The following is a 22111-nucleotide window of genomic DNA, read 5'->3' as shown; positions in this document are numbered from 1 at the left end:
TTTTGCCCAGGCTCGTCTGCAAACATGATCCTTCTGATCTCTGCCTCTTGACTGGTTGAGATTATAGGTGTTAGCCACTGTGCCTGGTCCCACTCTGGTATTCTCACTCTTCCTGGAACAAGCCAAGCATACTCCTGCCCCAAGGCCTTTGCACTTACTATTCCTTCCACCTGGAACTCTCTTCTCCCCAGGTCTGTGCATGAAGTGTGTCCTCACTCTTGTGTCACTCTGCCCCCATGTCACCTTTTTAGAGAGGCCTTTTGTGACCACCCTGTATAAAAGAGCCACACTCACTCCAGCAACCCTTGACCTACTACCTTGGCTTTATTTTTTCCATAGCATTTATCACCATCTAAAATACAGTATATTTTATTTATTTGCTTATATCTGGATCTTCTCACCAGAATATGAGCTCCCAGAGAGCATGCAGATGTTTTTTCCTCTTCTGTATTCCCAGCACCTGGTACTTTTCAATGGTATGTGCTTCATAGATATGTACTCCATAAATGAAAGCTTTCCACATTGCCATTGCTAATTATTCCCTACTCCCATAGCAATGGGCTCATACTTTTTTGCGCTAAGCCTTCCTCTGTTAGTTTCCATTGCTGTCCATACTGCTTAAACTATGAGAGGTTATATCATTATATTTGTGACACTTTATATTGCACATATTGGATAAATGTTAAATAAACACACGAAGTAATATGAACTGTTGAAAGAAGGATCATCCTTGTGTCACTTTATAGCCTGTGTCTCATCAGCCAGGTTGTGATGGCTAGAGCCCAGCCTAAGCAGGACTTGGGAAGTGTGCCTTGTCTGAGACACAGCTAGGCATTGTACAGCTGGAGGCTGAGCCAAATAAGTGTGCAGCCTTTTAGTCTTGGGATGGTTGCCAAGTTTTAAGCAATTTCATCAGAAATTATATAGAAAATATTATGACAGTGTGCAAGTTGCTGTAGCATGCAAAGTAGAAAGTGTTACCAGCAAAATATGAATAGTCAGATTAGAAGTATACTCCCCTGAAATCAGAGTTTCCCAACATCTTGATGTCAAGGACCCTTCTCAAGTCACTTAATGGTTGTAAATTTTATTTTACTCTACTGAAGGTGGAGTTCCATTGGCTTCATTTCAGTGAGCCTCCTGTAAACTGGTATCTTACTAATTTAGCACCATGTCTGACTTCTATTATGACGAAATTCTTTCAGAACCTCTTTTGATATGTGATGAAAAGGTAGAATTTTTGTATAATGGTTTAAAATAGGCAGAAAATGTGGCCTAATCTCTAGAGAGCCTTAGCATTCTGCATCTCTCAGCCATGGTAAGACCTGACATGTTGGTACTTATGTCTCACATACCTTTCCAAATACTTATTAAACTGAATAATCATCATTTATGCCCAGAATCATTTGTGGGTCTCAAGAAATGTAGAATATGACCAGGCAACTACTAATATAATTTCATAACTGAATACTCCCTGGAAAAACTTTAATGGGATTGAATGAAAAAAAAAAAAACTCTAACATATTTGAAAACCTGCCAACAGCTGTTCCAAATTACTGTGTGATATCTGATGTTCTGCATATACCTGTCCAAAATGGAAAGTGAGCTTATTTGTTTGACAGAATGAACTCAAATGATTTAATGTTCAGTGCTTCTCCAAAGTTACCTGTTGCCTTTAAAGAAAAATCTTAACAAATGCTCCACTTTTTTTTGTGTGTGTCAGGCAGTAATTTAATGACTTAATAAATAACAAAAGAGGACATTTGGGTTGGGATTTGCATTCTCCTTAAAATAGTGACAAAATTAACCAGTTGTTAATTATTCTCACTATGGTAAAAATTCCTTAGAGCTTTGAACAACAGTACAAATCAGATTCAAATAATGTAGAAGTTCTGCTGGAGGTTTTTGATAATTCAGGATCATCACAAAGAATTTTCTGTTAAATATAAGAAATGTCATGAAAATTAAGAATTTTTGAATGCAAACTCCTTTTCTTGATTTTTCTAATTAAAAGTGTTTTACATGTTATATTTTGGAAAATTTGAAAATAAAAATAAAAAATTTGAAAATAAAATAATTATTTTCTTTGAAAATAAATTAGGTGTCGAAGGAAGAGAATTAAAATCTACCCAACGTATGCTACCTAGAGATTACCACCTTCAACTTTTGACCATATTTTTTTGAAATCTTTTTTTTTGTATTTTCATGTGCATTTTTGTTTTTGTGAAACTGGAATCCTCTTGTGTAACTAATCTTATTTTTAATATCCTGCACGATCATAGTTTGTTACTTATCCTTTTCATAAAGTGATATAAAAATTCTAATGTTTGCTACTTAGTGTTTCTTTACATGGATATACCATTTCCCCTCTAATTCCGTATTGGGCATTTTGGTGGATTCAGTTTTTAATTATTATGAGTAACAATATACTGAATGCTCTTGTAATCTTTCTGTATTTCTAATGATTTCTTCATGGTAAATTCTTAACATGCAAAATTTTAACTGAATGAAAAGATATGAACATACTCAGTTTCTGATAAATATTATCCAATTGGCTTTAGGCAAGGTTGTGATAATTTATATTCCTAATTATACACTAGCAGTATATTTAATTTTGCCCTCAGCAACAATGTGAACTACTATTATGAAATTTTCTTTTTTGCAAATTTGGCAGAAAGTGTTACTTAATATCAATTATACTAATTTGTATTTTTTCTGACTTCTGTGCAGTTAATTTTTTTCTTACATTTTAGAAGCCTTCTCTGCTAATTTATATGTGAAATTTTCAATTGGGTATATCTATATCTATGTAAGTTTGTAAAGGCTGTGTGTTAAGAATATTAAGCTCATTTTTACCATGTAGTTTACAAATTTTTTTGATAGTTAGCATTGCCTTTTAATTTTGCTTATGATTCCTTTTACACAAAAGGTTTAAAATTTTGTATATTCACATGTATCAATCTTTAAAAAGGCTTATTAATAAACTGTATATATGTTTAATTTGCATACCACTAAATAGACCTTTCAGAATTATACAGTTTGATAATTTTTTGGTAAATTTACAGAATTGTGCAAACATCATGATAGTAGTTTTAGAACATTTCTAGCCCCCCAAAAGGATCCTTTCCTTATGCCTCTTTGCATGCCTCTTTCCCACCCTCAGCCCAGATATCCACTAATCTGCTTTCTGTTGCTGTTAAAGCTTATTATCCCCTCCTTTCTCCTCCCTTCCACTCTCCTTTCCTTAGACAGGGCCTCACTGTGTTGTCCAACCTAGTTTCAAACTCATGAACTCAAGAGATCTTCTGGCTTCAGCTTTCCAAGTAGCTGGGGTATTTTTAATTCTTACAAAGAAGTCTTTAGCACTTATATTGAGCCAGTGCTTGCCAGTGGAAAATAAAGTTACCACTGCTTGGTTCTGAAAGCGTTCAGTCCTGCAGGACAGGTTGTTAAACAAATAATAGTTCAAATACGTACATAGTTACCAACTGAATAGCAACTGAACAGGATGAATGGTATCAGAGGCTACCTATTCAGGGACTGCTTCCTTGAGAAAACAACATTTTGAGGTAGACCTGGAGGATGGAAAGGACCGGGCAGGTGTGGAGTTGGAAGAAGAGCCTGCCTTGCAGTGGGTACACTGAGGGTCCAAGCCCAGGAGGGTTTCTGGAAAAGAAGCAGTTGGGGTCAGTGGGGAAAGGGACATGAGAGATAAGTGAATAAAATGTTTTGGGTACTTTCCCATGTCATTATTATTTTATTGTTACTGGGCTGTCCTTAATGTCTAGGCATTTATATGTGATATTTTCAACTTTCCTGTGTTAAATACATTTGGCATAGTCTTGAGCCCCAGTATGCACTGACCAAGAGCAGCCAGTACTCTGTTTATGAATGTGCATGCAGTTTTTCTGGTATTTTCTTTCTTGGTTCCAGAGGGACTGTGCTGTAAAACACAGTTCTTGGAAATTATCTTATTCTTAAAAATGTTTTATACTAAGGACCACTCAGAGATCACTGGAATTATTAAAGAACTATGGAGTCATTTCTTTCTTAATCACTCCTGCTTGTTAGGTATACTTAGAGTACGCTGGTGCTTAGAGTACACTGGTACCTTAGGGACTTGCTCAAAAAATAACCAGTTAGTGGTAAAAGTAGAATTACTGTTCATTGCTTCAGAATGTTCAGTCTGCTCACAAGATTGTCTTGCTGTCTTCATAAGCTATGTAAATACAAAGTATGATATTACTGTTTCTGTTTTTCCAACTGAAATAAATGAAGTATAGAAACTATAAATCCAAAAGTGATCCTTGAGAGTCTCAGTGACAGTTCATAGTGACATGCCACATGACTCTGCTCTTTTTACTTTCAGTTCATTATCACCCAGCTCAGATAGGCACTCAAAGAAGCTGACCAGTCCTACTAGGTTTACGTAGGGAAGTCATTTTTCTGTATTCAACTTAACTAATTCATTTTTCTTCTGCATACTTTTAATTTCCTGCATGCTTTCTATTTCCTATACTTTGGATCAGCCAGAATAAGGCTAGATTATGCCATAGTAACAAATAGCCCTCAAATCTCAGTGGCTTTGCACAACAATATTTCTTGTCCAATTTACATATCATTTGTGGGTTGGCAGAGAGTCACTACCCATTAAAGTAACTCAGGGATCCAAGCAGCCACCAGGTGGTTACTTTGCCAAAGGGATAAAGTGTTCTGGAAGGTTTTGCATTAGTAATAAAATGCTCTAGGCTGGAAGTGACAGTCATCATTACTCAATGAAAAGAAAAATCACATGTTTCTTCCATTATAACGGGGCCAGGAAGTGAAGTTGTACATTGGGTCTAAAAAGCTGGGTATTAGGGGAAGATTCTAGAACTATTTGTCAAACAGTTCTAACTAGTACACATTGTTAGCGATTCACTTTGTATTTCACTGAGAAAATTAAAGGGCTCCCCCATCATCAAAACAACAACAACAACAACAACAAAAACCACATCCCCAATATATCCCCAGAAAACAAACAGTGGTGGCTCATGCCTGTCACTCCAGCACTCAGGAGGCAGGAGGAGTGTGAGTTCGAGACCAGCCTGTGGGCTACTAGCATGTTCAAGGCTAGGCTGGGCTACATAGTGATACCCTGTCTAAAAACAAAAAGAAGAGCAAAAACATAGAAATAATCAACATAAAAAGCCCTCTGGAACTTATCTGCCCATTATCAAATTTACCATCCTGTCTACATTTGTATCTTCTTTCTCTTTCCAGTGTTGTCTAATACAGGAAGTATCTTTTCTTCTACCCAAATATCTTAGATCACATTCTTTTGTCAGGAATGAACCTTGTTTAGCCACTGGTTCACTTGGGGAAAATTCACCCTTGAACTTCAGTGTCTGCTGACTTCTGTGTGTGAACATTCCCACCATGGCCAATTTCAGGCTACCAACATGGAACATCTGAATGTGTGTTTGGGGAGAGATATACGCAGCAGGCTTCATGGGCAGATTTGAAGAGACTCCTGCACAGTGCTGATAGTCTACTTTATGCTACTACTCATATCAGCCATGTATGTATTTACAAATGAATGTATACATATGTATTTGTGCATACATAATTTGAATAGAACTTGATTTCTTTCCTTTTAGATTAAAAGTAACAGTTCTGCTATTTCCTTGCCTCTCCCCAACTCATATATTGCCTTACAAATCTCCAAATTCCTCATTTCGGAGAATGCTGCTCTAGACACTTAAGCACTTTGCTCCTTTGGTTACTTACCCTCTATTCTGCATCATCAGCCTCTTCTCCTGTCATTCCCATAGTGTAACAATAGGTCCTGTGGTTTTCGGTGTCTTCCCCTGAAATTGTCTCTTGATCTAGCATTCCCCTTTATTGACAGCTGTTTTTCTATTCCCCTACATAGCAAAACCTCTCAAAGATATGTATGCATATGCCATTTTCACTTCCTCTTCTTCACCCTACTCCAATCTGATGTCCATCCCTGCTACTTTACTGAGATTGCGCTTGTAATTATATCAATGATTTTGTATTTCTGATTTTAATGGGTGACCTCTGCCCTCATCTTACTAGACCTGATCCTTCTTCAATAGTCTTTCTCTTTGGCTTCTGCTTTAATATACTGTTGATGTTTGTTCCTCTTCTGCATTTATGCTGCTTCCCTAGTGATCTCTATGCCTTCACAACCAGGTCTGTACCGACACCTCCCACCTTGAGTTCCCTAGCCCTGCTTTCTCTTCTGAGCTCTAAGTATGTTGTTTGGTTGCCTCTTTGCTACTTTCACCTGGAGCTTTCTTAACTATCTTAATGGATCAGCTCCAGAATGGACTTTTTATTTTTCCCTATTTTTGTCCATGCTATTCTGGTTTTGTCCTAGTTTTCCTTCTTTCAAAAACAAAAAAAGAGGAAAGAAAGAAAAGAGAAAATAAATTTGTTTATTCAGTTATTAAATCCAAAACTTTGAAGTCATTAACTTCTTTCCTTTCTTCATCTCTATATCTAATTCACAACACATGCTTTTAAAAATACTTAATCTGTCAATTTATTTCAGTCTCTCTCTTAGTCCAGGCTCTTATCACTTTTCTTCTGGATAGTTCTTATAACTCTTAGTAGAATTTTTCCCTGTTCACATTTGCCTCTTTACAAACTATGCCTGATATTGTAACTGAGTGATTTTTACAATATGTAAATCAAAGTATTCTTTCCCTTGAAAACATCCAATACACATAGAGTAGATTTCAGATTTCTGTGACCTCCAAGGCTTGGTGTGTTTGGGCCTCTGTCTCCTTCTTCCTCTTCCTTGCATATCACTCTGCCCTTGACTTGTGCACTTTCTTCTTTGTTCTAAGCACAGGCTGGTCTCTTTCCTCAGTGCCTTTGCATTTTCCATCTGTCTTCCTGGGAGGCTCTTGCCCTAGCTTGTCATGTGGTTGGTGCTTTCTTTTTCTCAGGATTTCAGATTAGTTGCCATCTAGATCGAGGGTCCTTCCTTCCTATCCTAATGTCAGGTTTCGTACTGGTTTGCTTTTGTCCTAATACTTAACATAATTTGGGATTGGTTTTCTTGATTTAACAACTTGATTTAGTAGAAAGCTCTGTGAGGGCAGAAACCCTATTTCTGTTTGGTGTTTGGTAGATGCTCTGTAAACATGTTGAATGAAAGAAATTTATGGAAGAATAAATGGTCTCGCTTCTCAGATAAGTGCTAATTATTGAGTAAAGATATAAGTGGAAGGTAGGTCAAGCACAGTGATCAGCACAGCGGTAGGAGCACAGGTTAATACGTTGCTCTTGTCTGAAATCTTCCTCAAAGACTCATCCTAAAACTAGTGAGACCAATCCAGGGTAAATTTTATATAAGGGTAAATGTAAAATCCTGTGCTGTGGTTTTAAAAAAATCAATTGTATTGTAAAGCACTGGGGAATTCTGGCTAGATACCAGTATTCTTATGTCAAGTGCTAAGAACCTGAAGCTAATACAGTCCTAAACTGCATCAATCAACCCATGCATTTCTGTTTTAGGGAAGAGAATTGAGAATTGTCTTATAGTACTGTCTTCCCATAACAACAGTAGAATTATTACATCTTCCATCCATCTACCCACTTAACATTTGCTGAATACATCTTAGGCACTTACATTAATCAGGGACAGCATTGTTATGGCTCAGTGTTTCTGGGGCTTTGTGTCTTACTTCTCTCTCACTGAAAACGTTGGAGCAAAAGTGAGTTTGTCATTTATTAAGAAGCAGTACACTCTAGTAGTTCAGAATGTATTCTCTGGCCCTAGCATGGTGGCACATGTGTGTAATCTCAGTTTTTCAGGGGGTAGAGGTAGGAGGATCATGGCGGAAGGCCAACCTTGGCAAAGATAGCATAAGATCCTCTCTGAAAAATGAACTAAAAGCAAAAGGACTAGGGGTATCACTCAAGTGGTAGAGTGCTTACAAGGCCTTGAGTTTTATCCCCAGTACTGCCAAAAAAGAAAAGAGAAAAAAAAGAAGAAGAAAAAAAAAAACCAAAACAATGTATGCTCTGGAGCCAGCTGGACTCTGTAGCCCAGTGCTTCAAAGTCCAGTTCTGATATTTACCAGTTGTGTGGTGTTGAGTAAGTTTTTAAAATGTCTCTCTGCTTTGTAGTTATATCTATAAACTAGAGATTGTAATACTATGCGTGAAGTTGTGAAAAATGAGTTAATGCATATAAATCAGTTAGACTGATACCTGTTAAAATTGTGTTTTCTGGAGAGCCAAAGGTGGAGATTGAAAAAATAGTCACAGAGAAAGCCTGGAAAGCCAAAACCCAGGTTATTCTTATTTTTTTAAATCTGTGTTAAGGATTATTAATAGCTTGAGTTTAAACTTGACTGGAAAGTTTATGACATTTGTTTTATTTAGTCTTCTCTTTTAGGCAAGGGAAATATGAATCCTGTTTGGAAATGCCACTTGGTAGTTTTTTTTTCCCTCCCTTCCTGCTCTCAAAGAAACACACCTTTAGAAATAATAAAATTGTGGCTATCCATCAACACATATTTTTTGCTTTGCTTTTGTTTTAGTGGCAGCTGAAATACCCTAAACTGATTCTCCGAGAGGCTGGCAGTGTGTCCGAGGAGCTCCATAAAGAGGTCCCTGAAGCCTTTCTCACTCTGCACAAGCATGGCTGCTTATTTCGGGACCTGGTTAGAATCCAAGGCAAAGATCTGCTCACTCCGGTATCTCGCATCCTCATTGGGAATCCAGGCTGCACCTACAAGTACTTGAACACCAGGCTGTTCACGGTGCCCTGGCCAGTGAAGGGCTCTAATGTGAACTACACTGAATCTGAGATCGCTGCTGCATGCCAGACTTTCCTGAAGCTTAATCACTACCTTCAGGTAGAGACCATCCAGGCTTTAGAAGAACTTGCTGTCAAAGAAAAGGCCAATGAAGATGCTGTGCCAGTGTGCATAGCAGAGTTCCCCAGGGTTGGCATGGGGTCATCCTATGACGATGAAGTGGACGTTAAGAGCAGAGCGGCCTATAATGTCACTTTGCTGAATTTCATGGATCCTCAGAAAATGCCATACCTGAAAGAGGAGCCTTATTTTGGCATGGGGAAAATGGCAGTAAGCTGGCATCATGATGAAAACTTGGTGGACAGGTCAGCGGTGGCAGTGTACAGTTACAGCTGTGAAGGTACAGTCTTCTCTGATTATAATCTGACCAGAGTTATTTAGGCTCTGAAGATAAACATCCATAAACATGCATGTATGTTCTTTTCTAGGCTTGTCTCACCCATGTGTCTGCAGAAAATACCGCTTTCTTATCTAGCTATGCTCTCTGGTTCATTGTTACTACACTCAGAATACTTTTTGCATGTAAGCATTACTGTCATTTTGTCTTCCCCATGCCTAGGAGTGCAGCATCTTGGATTCATACAGCCAACTGCCTTTCTCTAAAGCTCTAAGTAGATTGTACAGTTGCTATAATTAACCTGCTGGTAAAGGGCCAGGAAGACAGAAATATGTCGAATCTTTCCAGGTTCTCATAGGTGCACATTCTTGTGTTGCCAAAATACTCTATTATGGTTGACATCACTATCTTGATGGGTGTGACTTGTCAGGTATAGACTTGTTCTTGGCTTCATACCATTTTTTACTATTATCCTTCTTGCCAGAAGCAGTTGAGGTAACTTTTATAAGCAGACATTCCTGTTTTCAGGAAATTATCTAGTCCCCAACCCAGTTCTGCAGTTTTAAACCTTTCGGGTGGCTGTGGCAAACTTGTTCTGGTATTTTCTGAAATCTGATCCCCTTGGAACAGAAATTCAGAGGTTACCATTTAGTGGTGTCCCCCCCACCCCCCTTTTTCCTTCTGTTCAGTTTCTGTGTAGTTAGGGTCCTCATAGTTTCTCACAACAGGATTATAAAGAAAGGTAGTTGAATATGGAGGGCAGCATGACTGTTGCTTTCCACTTCACCTGATTCTTTGACAAAGGAAACCATGTAATATTAGCTCTTCCATCTGTTCTATTGAGAGATGTTCAGTTAATCAGAGTTCTAGGTATCCTTTTGGGAATGAGCTGGAACTTTGAAGTCAGTGTTTTTCAGACATCTGCAGTTGTTTTATTTACTTGTTTACTGAATTGTTGTTTACTGAAAAGACTATTTGTGAAAAGGGATGTAAGAGAAAAAAAACTCTCATTGTACTCTTAAATTTCTTACAGTTTCCAAGTCTCAAAAATTTCCCCAGGATAACTAATATAGTTTCTAATTTTGCTTTATGTTTTCAATCCAAAACAAGGAACTAGTTTAGTGGTTAGAAATTTCACCAGTATCCCTGACATCTCAAATAATGATGCTGACCTAAGAAAATCCCTTGAAGGGATTCAGTGCTGTTCTAATGGAAACAACCATGATCCTCTAATCTTTAATAAGGCCTTGCCAGGGATTTGAGAACTATGGCATCTCAGAAGTCTGATGTGAAGCAACAGTGGAGCTTGTTAGTTTCTTTCTTATGGAGGCCCTCCAACGATGCACCAGTGCATGTGATAGCACAAACTGCTGCAAAGAGTCTTTGTGCTCTCAGTTATTCTGCAGCTTAATCGTTCTATTGTGCTCTCTTGGCATGAGTGATCAAGTAGGTTTTGAAACCTAGAATACCTTTCAGAAAAACATCTAAAATTTTCATGAATACTTTCTGTGGTCAGGAACAGGTAAGGCTGATAAAGAATACAGATATAGATTACGTATATAGAAATGTTTATATTTTCATTTACCATTTTGGAAGTGGTAACTGCAGACTTCTGATCTTAAGAGTGGTGTAATTCCTTTGTTCTTGTAATATCTGGATCTCCCATAATTCTAGTAGAAGCAGCAGTACTGAGAGTACCTGTTTATTGAGCATGTACTTTGGGGACAGGCAGTTGTAGCATTGGACATGTTTTAAACTCACTTCATCTTTTTCACAACAACCCAATGAATGAGCTAGTGATGAAGATCTGTCATGGTCCTCATAATAATACTCCAATCAATGACCAACCACACATATGACTGTGGTCTTGTAAGATTATACTAGGGGTGAAAAATTGCTATTGCCAAGGGACTTTGTGCCATTGTAATGTAGCACAAATTGATATGTCTTAGTGATGCTACTGGTATAAGCAAATGCATGGTGCTTCCAGTTGTAAAACCTATAACACACATAATTATGTATAGTATATAATGCTTGATAATGATTATAAATGACTGTTACTGATTTATAACAGTTGTACTTGTTATACTGTACTTTTAATTGCTATTTTAGAATGCACTCCTTTTACTTATATAAGAAATATACTGTAAAAATTTCTTCTGTCTTAAGTGGCCAGTAACTTTCTATTTGTCGTGGTTACCCCACCTCATAACTCCTTCAACAGGCTGCATGAAGTGATTGACCTATATATAGCATCTAGGGCTGGGTAAGTACACTGTCTGATGTTCCCGCAATGATGGAATTGCCTAACAACACATTTCTCAGAACATATGCCTGTCGTTAGCGATATATGATGGTACCAATGTTCTCATTTAATACATGAGACCACCTTGTTCATGGTTACATAGCTAATTATTAGCAGAGCTATGATTTTAATCTGGACCTGTGGCCTCAGTGCCTTAACATCCAAGATTATATAACTCATGAACCAGTATTCCTCTCCTAGTGCTGAAGTTGCCTTGAGATTTGGGCTTTTAAGGTTTGGAAAGGTGAAGGTAGTGTTTCATTTGCTCTCCCTTTAGATCTGGACACTTTCTACCTCCAACTTCACTTCTCCTAATTTCTGCTGTAGAGTTTCCAGCACTTTCTTGCAAATGATTGAACTGCATTGGATGTGTATATTCTATGAAAAAGAACCTTTCTCTAGGTCTCTGGCTTGTTACTGGTTTGATTTTGGGTCAGATGGTATACAAACCAAGCACCTCACAACTTTCTGGTGAGTGTGTTTCTTCCAAGTGACAAGAGATTGGTTTAGTTCTCTGGTGTCCTTATAATTCTGCCAGAACTATGGCAAGGTTGGACTTGAAGAAAGACATTTGAATTAAATTCTGGTTGGAGTTGGGTAGGACTTTAAAGGGTCACAGAGTAGAAACTTCAGAGCCTGTATTGTTTTCTGTGTTCTTGAGCATGTTGGTTGAGAAATTGCTAAGGGAAGTTCAATTAGCTGCTTTAGGCAATATTGGAATCCAAAGGTATATCAAGTGCTCTTCCTGCCTTGAGAAGCTAAGTAATGTAAGATGTGCTCTTGGGATTATAATTTTGAAATGACAAAACTTTGAATGTAGAAGAAATTTTGGAAGTGACCCGATTTGAGCCCCCTGAGGGGAGACAGGAAGTAGTTTGCCCAAATCACAAAGTTCCTTAGTGATGTGAGCAGGGATGTCATTTGGAGTGTGTGGCTTGCCACTAGAGAGGTTTGTGTAAACTGCATTGGGAATTCAGATTCTGAAGTGATTACTTCCTGTTGAAATTAAATTCAGTTGAATCTTAAGATCCTTAAGACTTTGCTGTCAATACCTTTTCCCAGGGAAATCTTCTTGTAGATTTATAATGAGCCAATCATCCCCCTTTGGTTTATTTTTATGAGTAGAGGCCATTGAGAAGTAATTTATATAGGATACATGTATTTATATACTAAATTCATTGGCTTTCACATGCATTTCTAGTTAATAGATATCTCTAGAAGGAAGATTGAAATGGTACAATTTTTAATCAGGAATGGCTTTGGGGAACCATATGTAAATAGGCAGAGTATTTGATTTTCCTATTCCAGCTTTGCTGGCAATTGCTTGTTACTCCTAGCTGTAAAACTGAATTTTAGCAGGAAGACATTAAAAATGCATTGTTTAATATGGTCCAAAACCTTGTCCTTTGACAGGAACACCTTAAAAAAACATCACTTAGACAATAACTGTTGGTTACCATTTTTGTTTCTTTGTTTAGAAGGAAACATTCCTTGTGACCTTGTCATTATAGGAAAAGGAATTCTATTTATTTATTTATTTACGTTGTGCTGGGTGGGAGTACATTGTGGCATTTACAAAAGTTCGTACAATATATCAAATATATCATACTTGACATTTCTAACGAGTACCAAGTGTTACAGATTCTCTCCATTATTTTCCCGTTCTCCCATGAAGGAACAGGGAGGTTCACAAAAGGAAGAGGCCTCTCCTTGTTTCCTGTTGAGTGGTTATAGTCTAGAAAGTAGGAACTTTATAGTAATTTTTTAGGACTCTAGGATTCCCATTCAGGTCTCTGATTTGTGAAAAGTTGAATCTCTTAAGGATGGAAATTTGTTCCCATAATTCTTGACTCTCTCTTTTGAAATGAGTAGCTCTGTAGTCCTTAGTTCATCATTCAGATCATGAGAAACCAGTGTAATGGCAGCTAGGGACTTTGGAATATTTATAATTTTTTAAAATGCTGTGATAGTTAATGTTTTTCTTTGCCACCCAGCAATCTTGTCTAAGGTCTCAGTTCATTGACCTATGTTTATTTTTTTTTTTGCATCATACCATGTCTAGTCAGCTATTTTTAAAGGCACTTAATACGGCTCAGTAAAACTCATTTGGTTGTACAAGTCACTTTGGGTTATTTTGTTAACATCTGGGAAATTATTTATTCTTTTAACAATACATAGCTACTATTTGCTAAGTACTTATCTAGAAGTTGAGCATGCAACAATGAACAAAACAGAAGAAATCTCTGCTCTCATCAAGCTTACATTTGTGCAAGAAAAAACAGAAAAAATTTAAGTAAGTTGTGTGCCCAAGGGAGGGGTGAGGATAGGTAAGACACCTAAAAAACTAGCTAGCATTTGTTGCCCTTAATGCAGAGAAACTAAAGCAGATACCTTAAAGCAACTGAGGCCAATAGGAAAAGGGGACCAGGAACTAGAGAAAAGGTTAGATTAAAAAGAATTAACCTAGAAGGTAACACCCATGCACAGGAAATCAATGTGAGTCAATGCCCTGTATAGCTATCCTTATCTCAACCAGCAAAACCCCTTGTTCCTTCCTATTATTGCTTATACTCTCTCTACAACAAAATTAGAAATAAGGGCAAAATAGTTTCTGCTGGGTATTGGGGGGGGAGCGGGAGGGGGTGGAGTGGGTGGTAAGGGAGGGGGTGGGGGCAGGGGGGAGAAATAAACCAAGCCTTGTATGCACATATGAATAATAAAAGAAAAATGAAAAAAAAAAAAAGATTTCAAAATAAAAATCTATAACAGCCAAAAAAAAAAAAAAAAAAAAAAGTAAGTTGTGTGCCAAGGGTGAGGGAGGCTTGTAGTCTTAAATCCAGAAGTCATGTAGGCCTCATCAGAAGGTAGCATTTGAACATTGGAAGGAAGGAGTCACTTGGAAATTTGGAGGGATAGCAGTCTAGTGGAGAGAAGTACTGCAAGTGGAACTCCATGGAATGTGATTGGGAAGTTTCTGAAGCAGCAAGTATGTATGGAATAGAGAGAGAAGGAAAAAGTAGTAGCAGTGAAGACAGGCAAGGGTGAGTAGGGCAGAAGGTAGGGCCTTGTCATATTGCAAAGCAAAGTACTGGGTTTGTGAGATTGGGGGCCATTGCAGTGTTGAGTAGAAGAAGGGAAGCAACACTGGGAACAGGGATGCTGAGAGAGGCTTTCATAGTAATCTAGACCATGGGCCAGATTAGAAGGTGCAGAGGTGGTGAGGTATGTATAAATACAGTCCAATTTCTTTTCACTAAAAAAAGAGAGTGGCAATATTTCCATGTAGTTGAGAAGAAAGACCAGCAGGGACATTTCCCATTTGTCAAGAAAGACTAAGTCAAGAAGAAAGGACAGATTTTTCTTCCTCTCTCAATTTTTTATTCAGGTATAGTTGACATATAATCAACTGTGCATAATGGCATTTTCTAAGTTAAATTAAATGTGTTTGAATTTTTCTGGATATCACTATGCATGGGTAGCATGCATTAGTAAGAATGTTTACAGTGCATCTTGGTTAGATTCACCCCCTCCATCTTTTCTCCTTTATCTCCCCTCCTACCTTTCTTTCTTAAGAGTTTCAACAGGTCTCATTGTTCGATTATCAAACATGAATATATAGTACTTCTACCATATTTACCCCTTTTCCCCCTTTCTTATGCCCTCCTTACTCCCACTGTTACCAGCCTCTAGACAGGATTTGTTTTACCTTCCTGTCCTTCACATAATGTCATTTTAAACAACTTCTGAAACCATCCCCACAATCAAGGTAGCAAACACATCCAAGACCCCAGGAGTTCTCTCAGGACCCTTTGCAATCCCTCTTTCCTGTCCTCAGGCAACCATTGATCTGCTTTCTGTTACTAGATTAGCTGTTATTTTCTAGAGTTTTATACAAGTGAAGTAATGTGCTCTATTTTCTGGTCTGGATTTTTTCACTTAGCATAATTGTCTTGAGATTTCTCATCATGTTGTTGAGTGTATTGGTAGTTCTTCCCTTTTTTTACTTTCCTTTTCCATTGGTAAGTTATATACATATAAGATCTGTTATAAGCATTTTAAGTGTTCAGTCCAGTAGCATTAAATACATTCATATAGTTGTGCAACCATTTCCACTGTCCATCTCTAGAACCTTGTCATCATTTCATACTGAACCTCTTTATTCACTAAACATCACGTCCCCATTCTTTCTTCCCGCAGCTCCTAGTAACCTCTGTTCATCAACTTTCTGCTTTTATGTATTCAATTACTGTAGTACTTCATGTAAGAAGAATTACACATTTTTCTCCCTATTTCATTGAACATACTGCCTCAAGGTTTGTTCGTGTTATAGCATGTATCAGAGTTTCATTCCTTTTTGCAGGCTTATAATCCTTCAGTATATGTATATACCACATTTTGTTTATCCATTCATTTATTGATGGATGTCTTCTGCTATTGTGAATAGTGCTCCAGTGAAGATTATCTTTTTAAGTCCATGCTTTCATTTTTTTCATGTGTATCAGTATACATAGAAGTGGAAACAATGTTTATTTTGTGTTAACTTTTTTGAGGAACTCCATAGTTTATCACAACAATTCTATTGTTTTTCATTTCCACCAGTAATGGTTAAGAGTTGTTTTTCTGTGTCAACACTTGCTGTTTTCTGTTTTTGATAATACCATTCTAGTGGGTATGACCACATTCATTGTGATTTGCATGTCTCTGGTGACTAAATGACGTTGAGCATCTTCTCATATTCTTAGTGGCCCTTCACATATCGTCTTGGGAGAAATGTCTATTCACATCCTTTGCCCATTGTTGAATTGGGATTTTAAGAGTTCTTTATATATTCTACATGTTAATCCACTATCAAACAGGTGATTTTCAAATATTTTCTCCAACAGTGGCAGAATTTTTATTTTTATTTTTATTTTGTTTTTATTCATATGTGCATACAAGGCTTGGGTCATTTCTCCCCCCCTGCCCCCACCTCCTCCCTTACCACCCACTCTGCCCCCTCCCTCTCCCCCCACCCCCTTGATACCCGGCAGAAACTATTTTGCCCGTATCTCTAATTTTGTTGAAGAGAGAGTATAAGCAATAATAGGAAGGAACAAGGGTTTTTGCTGGTTGAGATAAGGATAGCTATACAGGGAGTTGACTCACATTGATTTCCTGTGCATGTGTGTTACCTTCTAGGTTAATTCTTCTTTATCTAACCTTTTCTCTAGTTCCTGGTCTCCTTTTCCTATTGGCCTCAGTTGCTTTTAAGGTATCTGCTTTAGTTTCTCTGTGTTCAGGGCAACAAATGTTATCTAGTTTTTTAGGTGTCTTTCCTATCCTCATATCTCCCTTGTGTGCTGTTGCTTTTACCTTGTGATCAAAGTCCAGTCACCTAGTTGTGTTTGCCCTTGATCTAATGTCCGCATATGAGGGAGAACGTATGATTTTTGGTCTTTTGGGCCAGGCTAACCTCACTCAGAATGATGTTCTCCAATTCCATCCATTTTCCAGCGAATGATAACATTTCGTTCTTCTTCATGGCTGCATAAAATTCCATTGTGTATAGATACCACATTTTCTTGATCCATTTGTCAGTAGTGGGGCATCTTGGCTGTTTCCATAACTTGGCTATTGTGAATAGTGCTGCAATAAACATGGGTGTGCAGGTGCCTCTGGAGTAACCTGTGTCACATTCTTTTGGGTATATCCCCAAGAGTGGTATTGCTGGATCAAAAGGTAGATCAATGTCTAGCTTTTTAAGTAGCCTCCAAATTTTTTCCAGAGTGGTTGTACTAGTTTACATTCCCACCAACAGTGTAAGAGGGTTCCTTTTTCCCCACATCCTTGCCAACATCTGTTGGTGGTGGTGTTGCTAATGATGACTATTCTAACAGGGGTGAGGTGGAATCTTAGTGTGGTTTTAATTTGCATTTCCTTTATTGCTAGAGATGGCGAGCATTTTTTCATGTGTTTTTTGACCATTGGAATTTCTTCTTTTGAGAAAGTTCTGTTTAGTTCAGTTGCCCATTTCTTTATTGGTTCATAAATTTTGGGAGAATTTAGTTTTTTAAGTTCCCTATATATTCTGGTTATCAATTCTTTGTCTGATGTATGGCTGGCAAATATTTTCTCAGTGGCAGAATTTTTAATGATGTCTTGATGCGATGAGCAAGGGATAAGTGGATAAACTGAATTGAAACAGACATTAATTGGACATTTTGATTCTGTAGAATTGGCTGACATAATTTATATTATTAATTAGTTGTGAGACCTCAGAATTCTTCAATGTGTATTTTTCATTTGTAAAACAGTGATGAGAACAGGTTCTATCTCAGGATTGTGAGGATTAAATACATGTAAAATGCTAAGAACATAACCATAATATGAGTGAATGGTGGTTCTTTTTAGTTTTTGTTAAAATTATATGATTGTCATAATTTTAATAATGTAATTACATTCATAATTTAATAATGTATAACATTTGCATAATTTTAAAAAGTCAAATGTTTCTGTTGAGGTTTGTTAAGACAAGACAGCAGTTGTCTATGCCTTTTGTCCCCATTTTCATTTCCCTAGAGGAAGTCATTCTCCTCTTTCCTTTCACATGGTGGTCAATGACATCCTTATATCCTTTTGAGCATCTTCATTGGTTTCCTGATTTGGGAGGTGAGGATTTACTAGGATCTCTTTTTTTCTCTCCCTATCTGTCTATACATGAATACTCTTTTGATTTGCCTGGATTCCTGTTACAGATGTATTATAATTTTGGTTCTTTCAGCATTCAGTCTTTATAGTTATGACCACAGAAATGCTGTTCAGGGCTTGTAATAATTTGTGACTCATTTACCTTTTCTTTTCAACTTTTTATGTTTTCCTGTGTTAATACTGGTCTTACTTTTTGTGTATTTGCAGAGTTTCCTATGTACTTAGAATTAGTTGAATCCTACATCTCTATCGGTTGTCTGAATCTCCTCTTAATAGGTTAAAAATCGTTATCTATTCTCTCAATTTCATTCATTTTCTTGGGGAAATGTCTTCCAGAGTTTTCTCATCAGCTCCACTTGTGATTGGTTGTCTTCTATGCCTGATGTATAACTATCCTGTTTTGTAATATCTCTGCATAATAATACAGAGGATTCTTTTCACCTCTCTGTTGTTGAGTCTTCAGATATGTGCATCCTGTGTCTCTTTCTTTCTTTACTTCTTTATTTTGGTGGGGCATGTCTTCCAGGCAGTCTTTTTTTGTTTAGTTAGGTTTTTTTTGGCAGTACTGGGGATTGAACCTAGGGCCTCATATAGCACTGTACTACTTGAGCCATGCCCCTTGGACCTTTTCCTTTTAATTTGCTTTTCAGATACAGTCTTTCTCTTTTGCTTGACTAGTCTCAGATGGCAGTCCTCCTACTTATGCTTCCACAGATGTGAGCCATCACACTGTCTTGTTTTTGAGATAACGTTCTTGCTAACTTTTACCCAGGCTTGAATTGCAATCCTTCCATCTCTGCCTCCCTAGTAACTGAGACTGCAAGCATGAGCCACCATGCCTGAACTCTCCAAGCACTCTTGAGTAAAAGTTCTTAGGAGGTAAATTTTTGAGACCTCAGATGTCTTAGCTTACCTTTATTCTACTTTGACATGTACATAGCCTTTGAGGATGGAAATCTTAATAGGAATTTTTTCTTCAGTTTTTTGAGAACATTGCATTGGTGTCTTTTATCTTCTGTTCATGTTGAGTATTCTAATTTTTTTTCTCCCTTATGTCACTTTTTTGTTGGATGTTTTAAAATATCAGTGATATTTTCCATCCATTATTCTGGCATGTAGGCCTTTCAATCTGGAAACACATGTCCTTCAGTTGTTGGATGTTTTCTTGAATTACTTTTTAAATTATTTCTTTCTCCAATTTTCATCTCTCTGTGATCCACAGTGTTGAACCTTCTGTTTTCTTACTACCTTATTTTTAATCTTCCTGAAATTTCAGTCTAATCTGTGAGATTTCTTTAACTTTATTTTCTAACCTGTCTATTGAATTTTTTAAAAACTATTGACATAAAAGTCATAAATATACAGCTTGATGAATTGCCAGTAAGTGAACACCCAGATCAGGAAATTAAATATATGCATATCTTAGAAATGCTCCTTTCCAATGTCTACTTCCCCTCAACTATAAACATTGTCCTAGCTTCTAAAACAATGGATTACTTTTATACATGTTTGAATTGAATTGGTAAGCTCCTTGGCTTGATTTGTGTCTTGATCCTTCTTTGTATCTACATCTAATGGAAAATATTTGTTGTCCCAAATTACTGAGTTGTCCTTGAGGAGTTTGTGCTATGTGGTCTTCATTGTGGCCACTGTCTGATAAGTTGAGTTTTGCAAATGCAATTTCTGTTCAGTGTTTAGTATTAGGATTCTTTTGATAGCAAATAGTGCACATAGGACTTAACCAGGCTAATCTTAAAACGGCAAGAAATTGTCTCACTTAATACTAAGATCAGGGTTATCCCTGGCTTCCGGTGGACAATGCTGGTATGATCACTTTTCAGTGTCTTCCCTTTCATGAGCTCTTCTTTAGCTCATGATTCCAAATGATGCCCCTACCTTTGGTGTCCATGGGCATTCTTTTTCATGAGGATGGGCACTAGGGAAACTGGTTCTTAGATGTGTCTTTGAACCTTGGGTAATCTTTCCCTGAAACTGGATGAACAAATAATTTTATTGTTTCTTGGTCAACCCACTTTGGTTCTCATCTTCTGGTATTTATACCAGAAAGATTTCCTGCAAGTCTCCACGACCCTCTTTGCAGCTTCCTGAGGTTGTTCAAGGATTCATAGCCTCTACTGTTACTAGCTGTAGTTTAGAAAATGTAGTATTTGAGAAGTGTCTCTGTTTCCTTTCCTTATTATATATTTTACTTTAGACAGTATGGTAAATTTGAAGCTTTAGCTAAGGCCCTCTAAAGCAATTTTTCTCACTTTCACTTTTTCTCCCTAAATCCATGAAAGATGATATAATGAATTTCTTCTATGTATGTGAGTTTTTTTATCTTAAAATTTTTTCCAAATGCTTAATCTGAGAACTGACAGAGCCAGACATCATATTGAAGGCATTTAGACTTTTCCATAAAGAGTTTTCAATATTTTGCCTGAAATCCCAGAAAGCTTACAATTAATTTTAAAATTTATCTCTGTCAAGGAACTTCGTTTGTCCTGAATTACTTGTTTCAAGGCAACTAAGAACAGCTTCTTGTTACAGATTCAGAGCTGGGATTGCTTAGTTTTTTTCCCCCTCAACCTCTTCTAAATTCTCTATTTCTTCAGACCATTTATTCCTCAGTGACTGAGAAAGGAGTATGCTGTGTGTTAGCAGCAGCTGGACTCCTAGTTCCTCCCAACAATCAAGGAAGCATTTCAAAACCATAGATCTCTGGCAGGGAGCCTTCTTCCCGTGTAGGCTTTCTTTCCTAGGGATATGGTCCTTCCGTGGCATTTCCTAAATCCTCTCTGGCAGCAACCGCTTGCCACTGCTTTGGGAACTTGTGCAGCAAAAGTATACTAAGTTTGTACATAGAAGCCTGTACTTTCCTGAGGGATCATTCTGAAAAACGGATCTGGCCTATGAGAAAGTCTTTAGTGTTTGTCATTGGCCCTCAGTGTAAGTCTCCATGGTTCATAAAATCCTCTGTACCTTGCTATCTGCCAACCTCTCCAATCTCTTTTCTCACATGTTCCATGTCGCTCAGGTGACACTCCTGCAACGCAGAATTGGTCATGTTCTTCCACACACACCAGGCCATTTCCCTCCTAAAATGTGTCTTCTAACCTCTCACCTTTCCTTTTCACCTTCTGTCTCTTTCCAGTTTTAAAAACAGAGGCCCATTCCAGATCCTGGAGTATCATAGTATCAGCACTGGTCAGATAAGTCATCAGGAGGCTCCCTCTGCCAGCTGACTATCTATTTTGGGTTTCTCCTGCTTCAAGATCTGTGCCATGGGTAGGAAGAGACCTGATACTTAAGTTGCTCTAAGTGTAGAGTCAAGAAAATGGCAAAGATAGTGGCATGGGTGCAAGCATTGAGATCTTAGCTCTTGGCTAAGGGAATAGGGAACTTCTTAGTCTCTTTGTTTTAATTTGTGGTTGTGATGAATATATATTTACATATGAGAAAAATTATTGACATACAACATTAATTATGTGTTATTAAATCTGGCGTAGATTTTTTGCAAAAGATTTTGATTAGCACTAAAATCTCTACTGTCATGCTGAAGCTGCTTTCTTTGGTTTCTATATAACCACAGTTGCACACAGCTTTAAAAACGTAAGCAAATATTTGTTGACATTTATCCTTAATTAAATGGAATTGTTTTTTCCATCAAAAACTTCTTAGCATAAAAACATCCCACTGATTATTTTGGGGGATGTTTTGGATATTTTAAACTTTTACTTTTAAATTTAGCTGTCTTTGTATTTTGTCACATTACTTACATATTTAGTATTTGATTATTGGGAGCAGGGAATGCACCAAACACACCGAGATGATTTTACTAAGGCTTAAGGGCAAGTAGGAACTCATTGCCTCTACTTGTTTGTAAAATCACATGGGGCAAGAGTAATCAGTTGCAGTTGCTATAGATAATTACCAGTTGAT

The 22111-nt window shown here is 37.4% G+C and overlaps 1 protein-coding gene across 2 annotated transcripts in view; it reads left to right on the top strand.

Annotated features, from left to right (window-relative positions):
• Positions 1 to 22111, top strand: part of Fto (FTO alpha-ketoglutarate dependent dioxygenase) — a 391597-nt gene that overhangs the window by 112455 nt on the left and 257031 nt on the right. For both annotated transcript variants that reach the window (XM_074055988.1, XM_074055989.1), the window contains exon 3: positions 8562 to 9180. In XM_074055988.1, the coding sequence (XP_073912089.1) occupies positions 8562 to 9180 (619 nt within the window). The remainder of the gene's footprint in view (positions 1 to 8561; positions 9181 to 22111) is intronic.

Source organism: Castor canadensis, chromosome 15, assembly GCF_047511655.1.
Source record: "Castor canadensis chromosome 15, mCasCan1.hap1v2, whole genome shotgun sequence".
NCBI classification, from domain to species: Eukaryota; Metazoa; Chordata; class Mammalia; order Rodentia; family Castoridae; genus Castor; species Castor canadensis.
The sequence above is the reverse complement of the archived record's forward strand: the minus strand, read 5'-3'. Positions and strand labels throughout refer to the sequence as shown.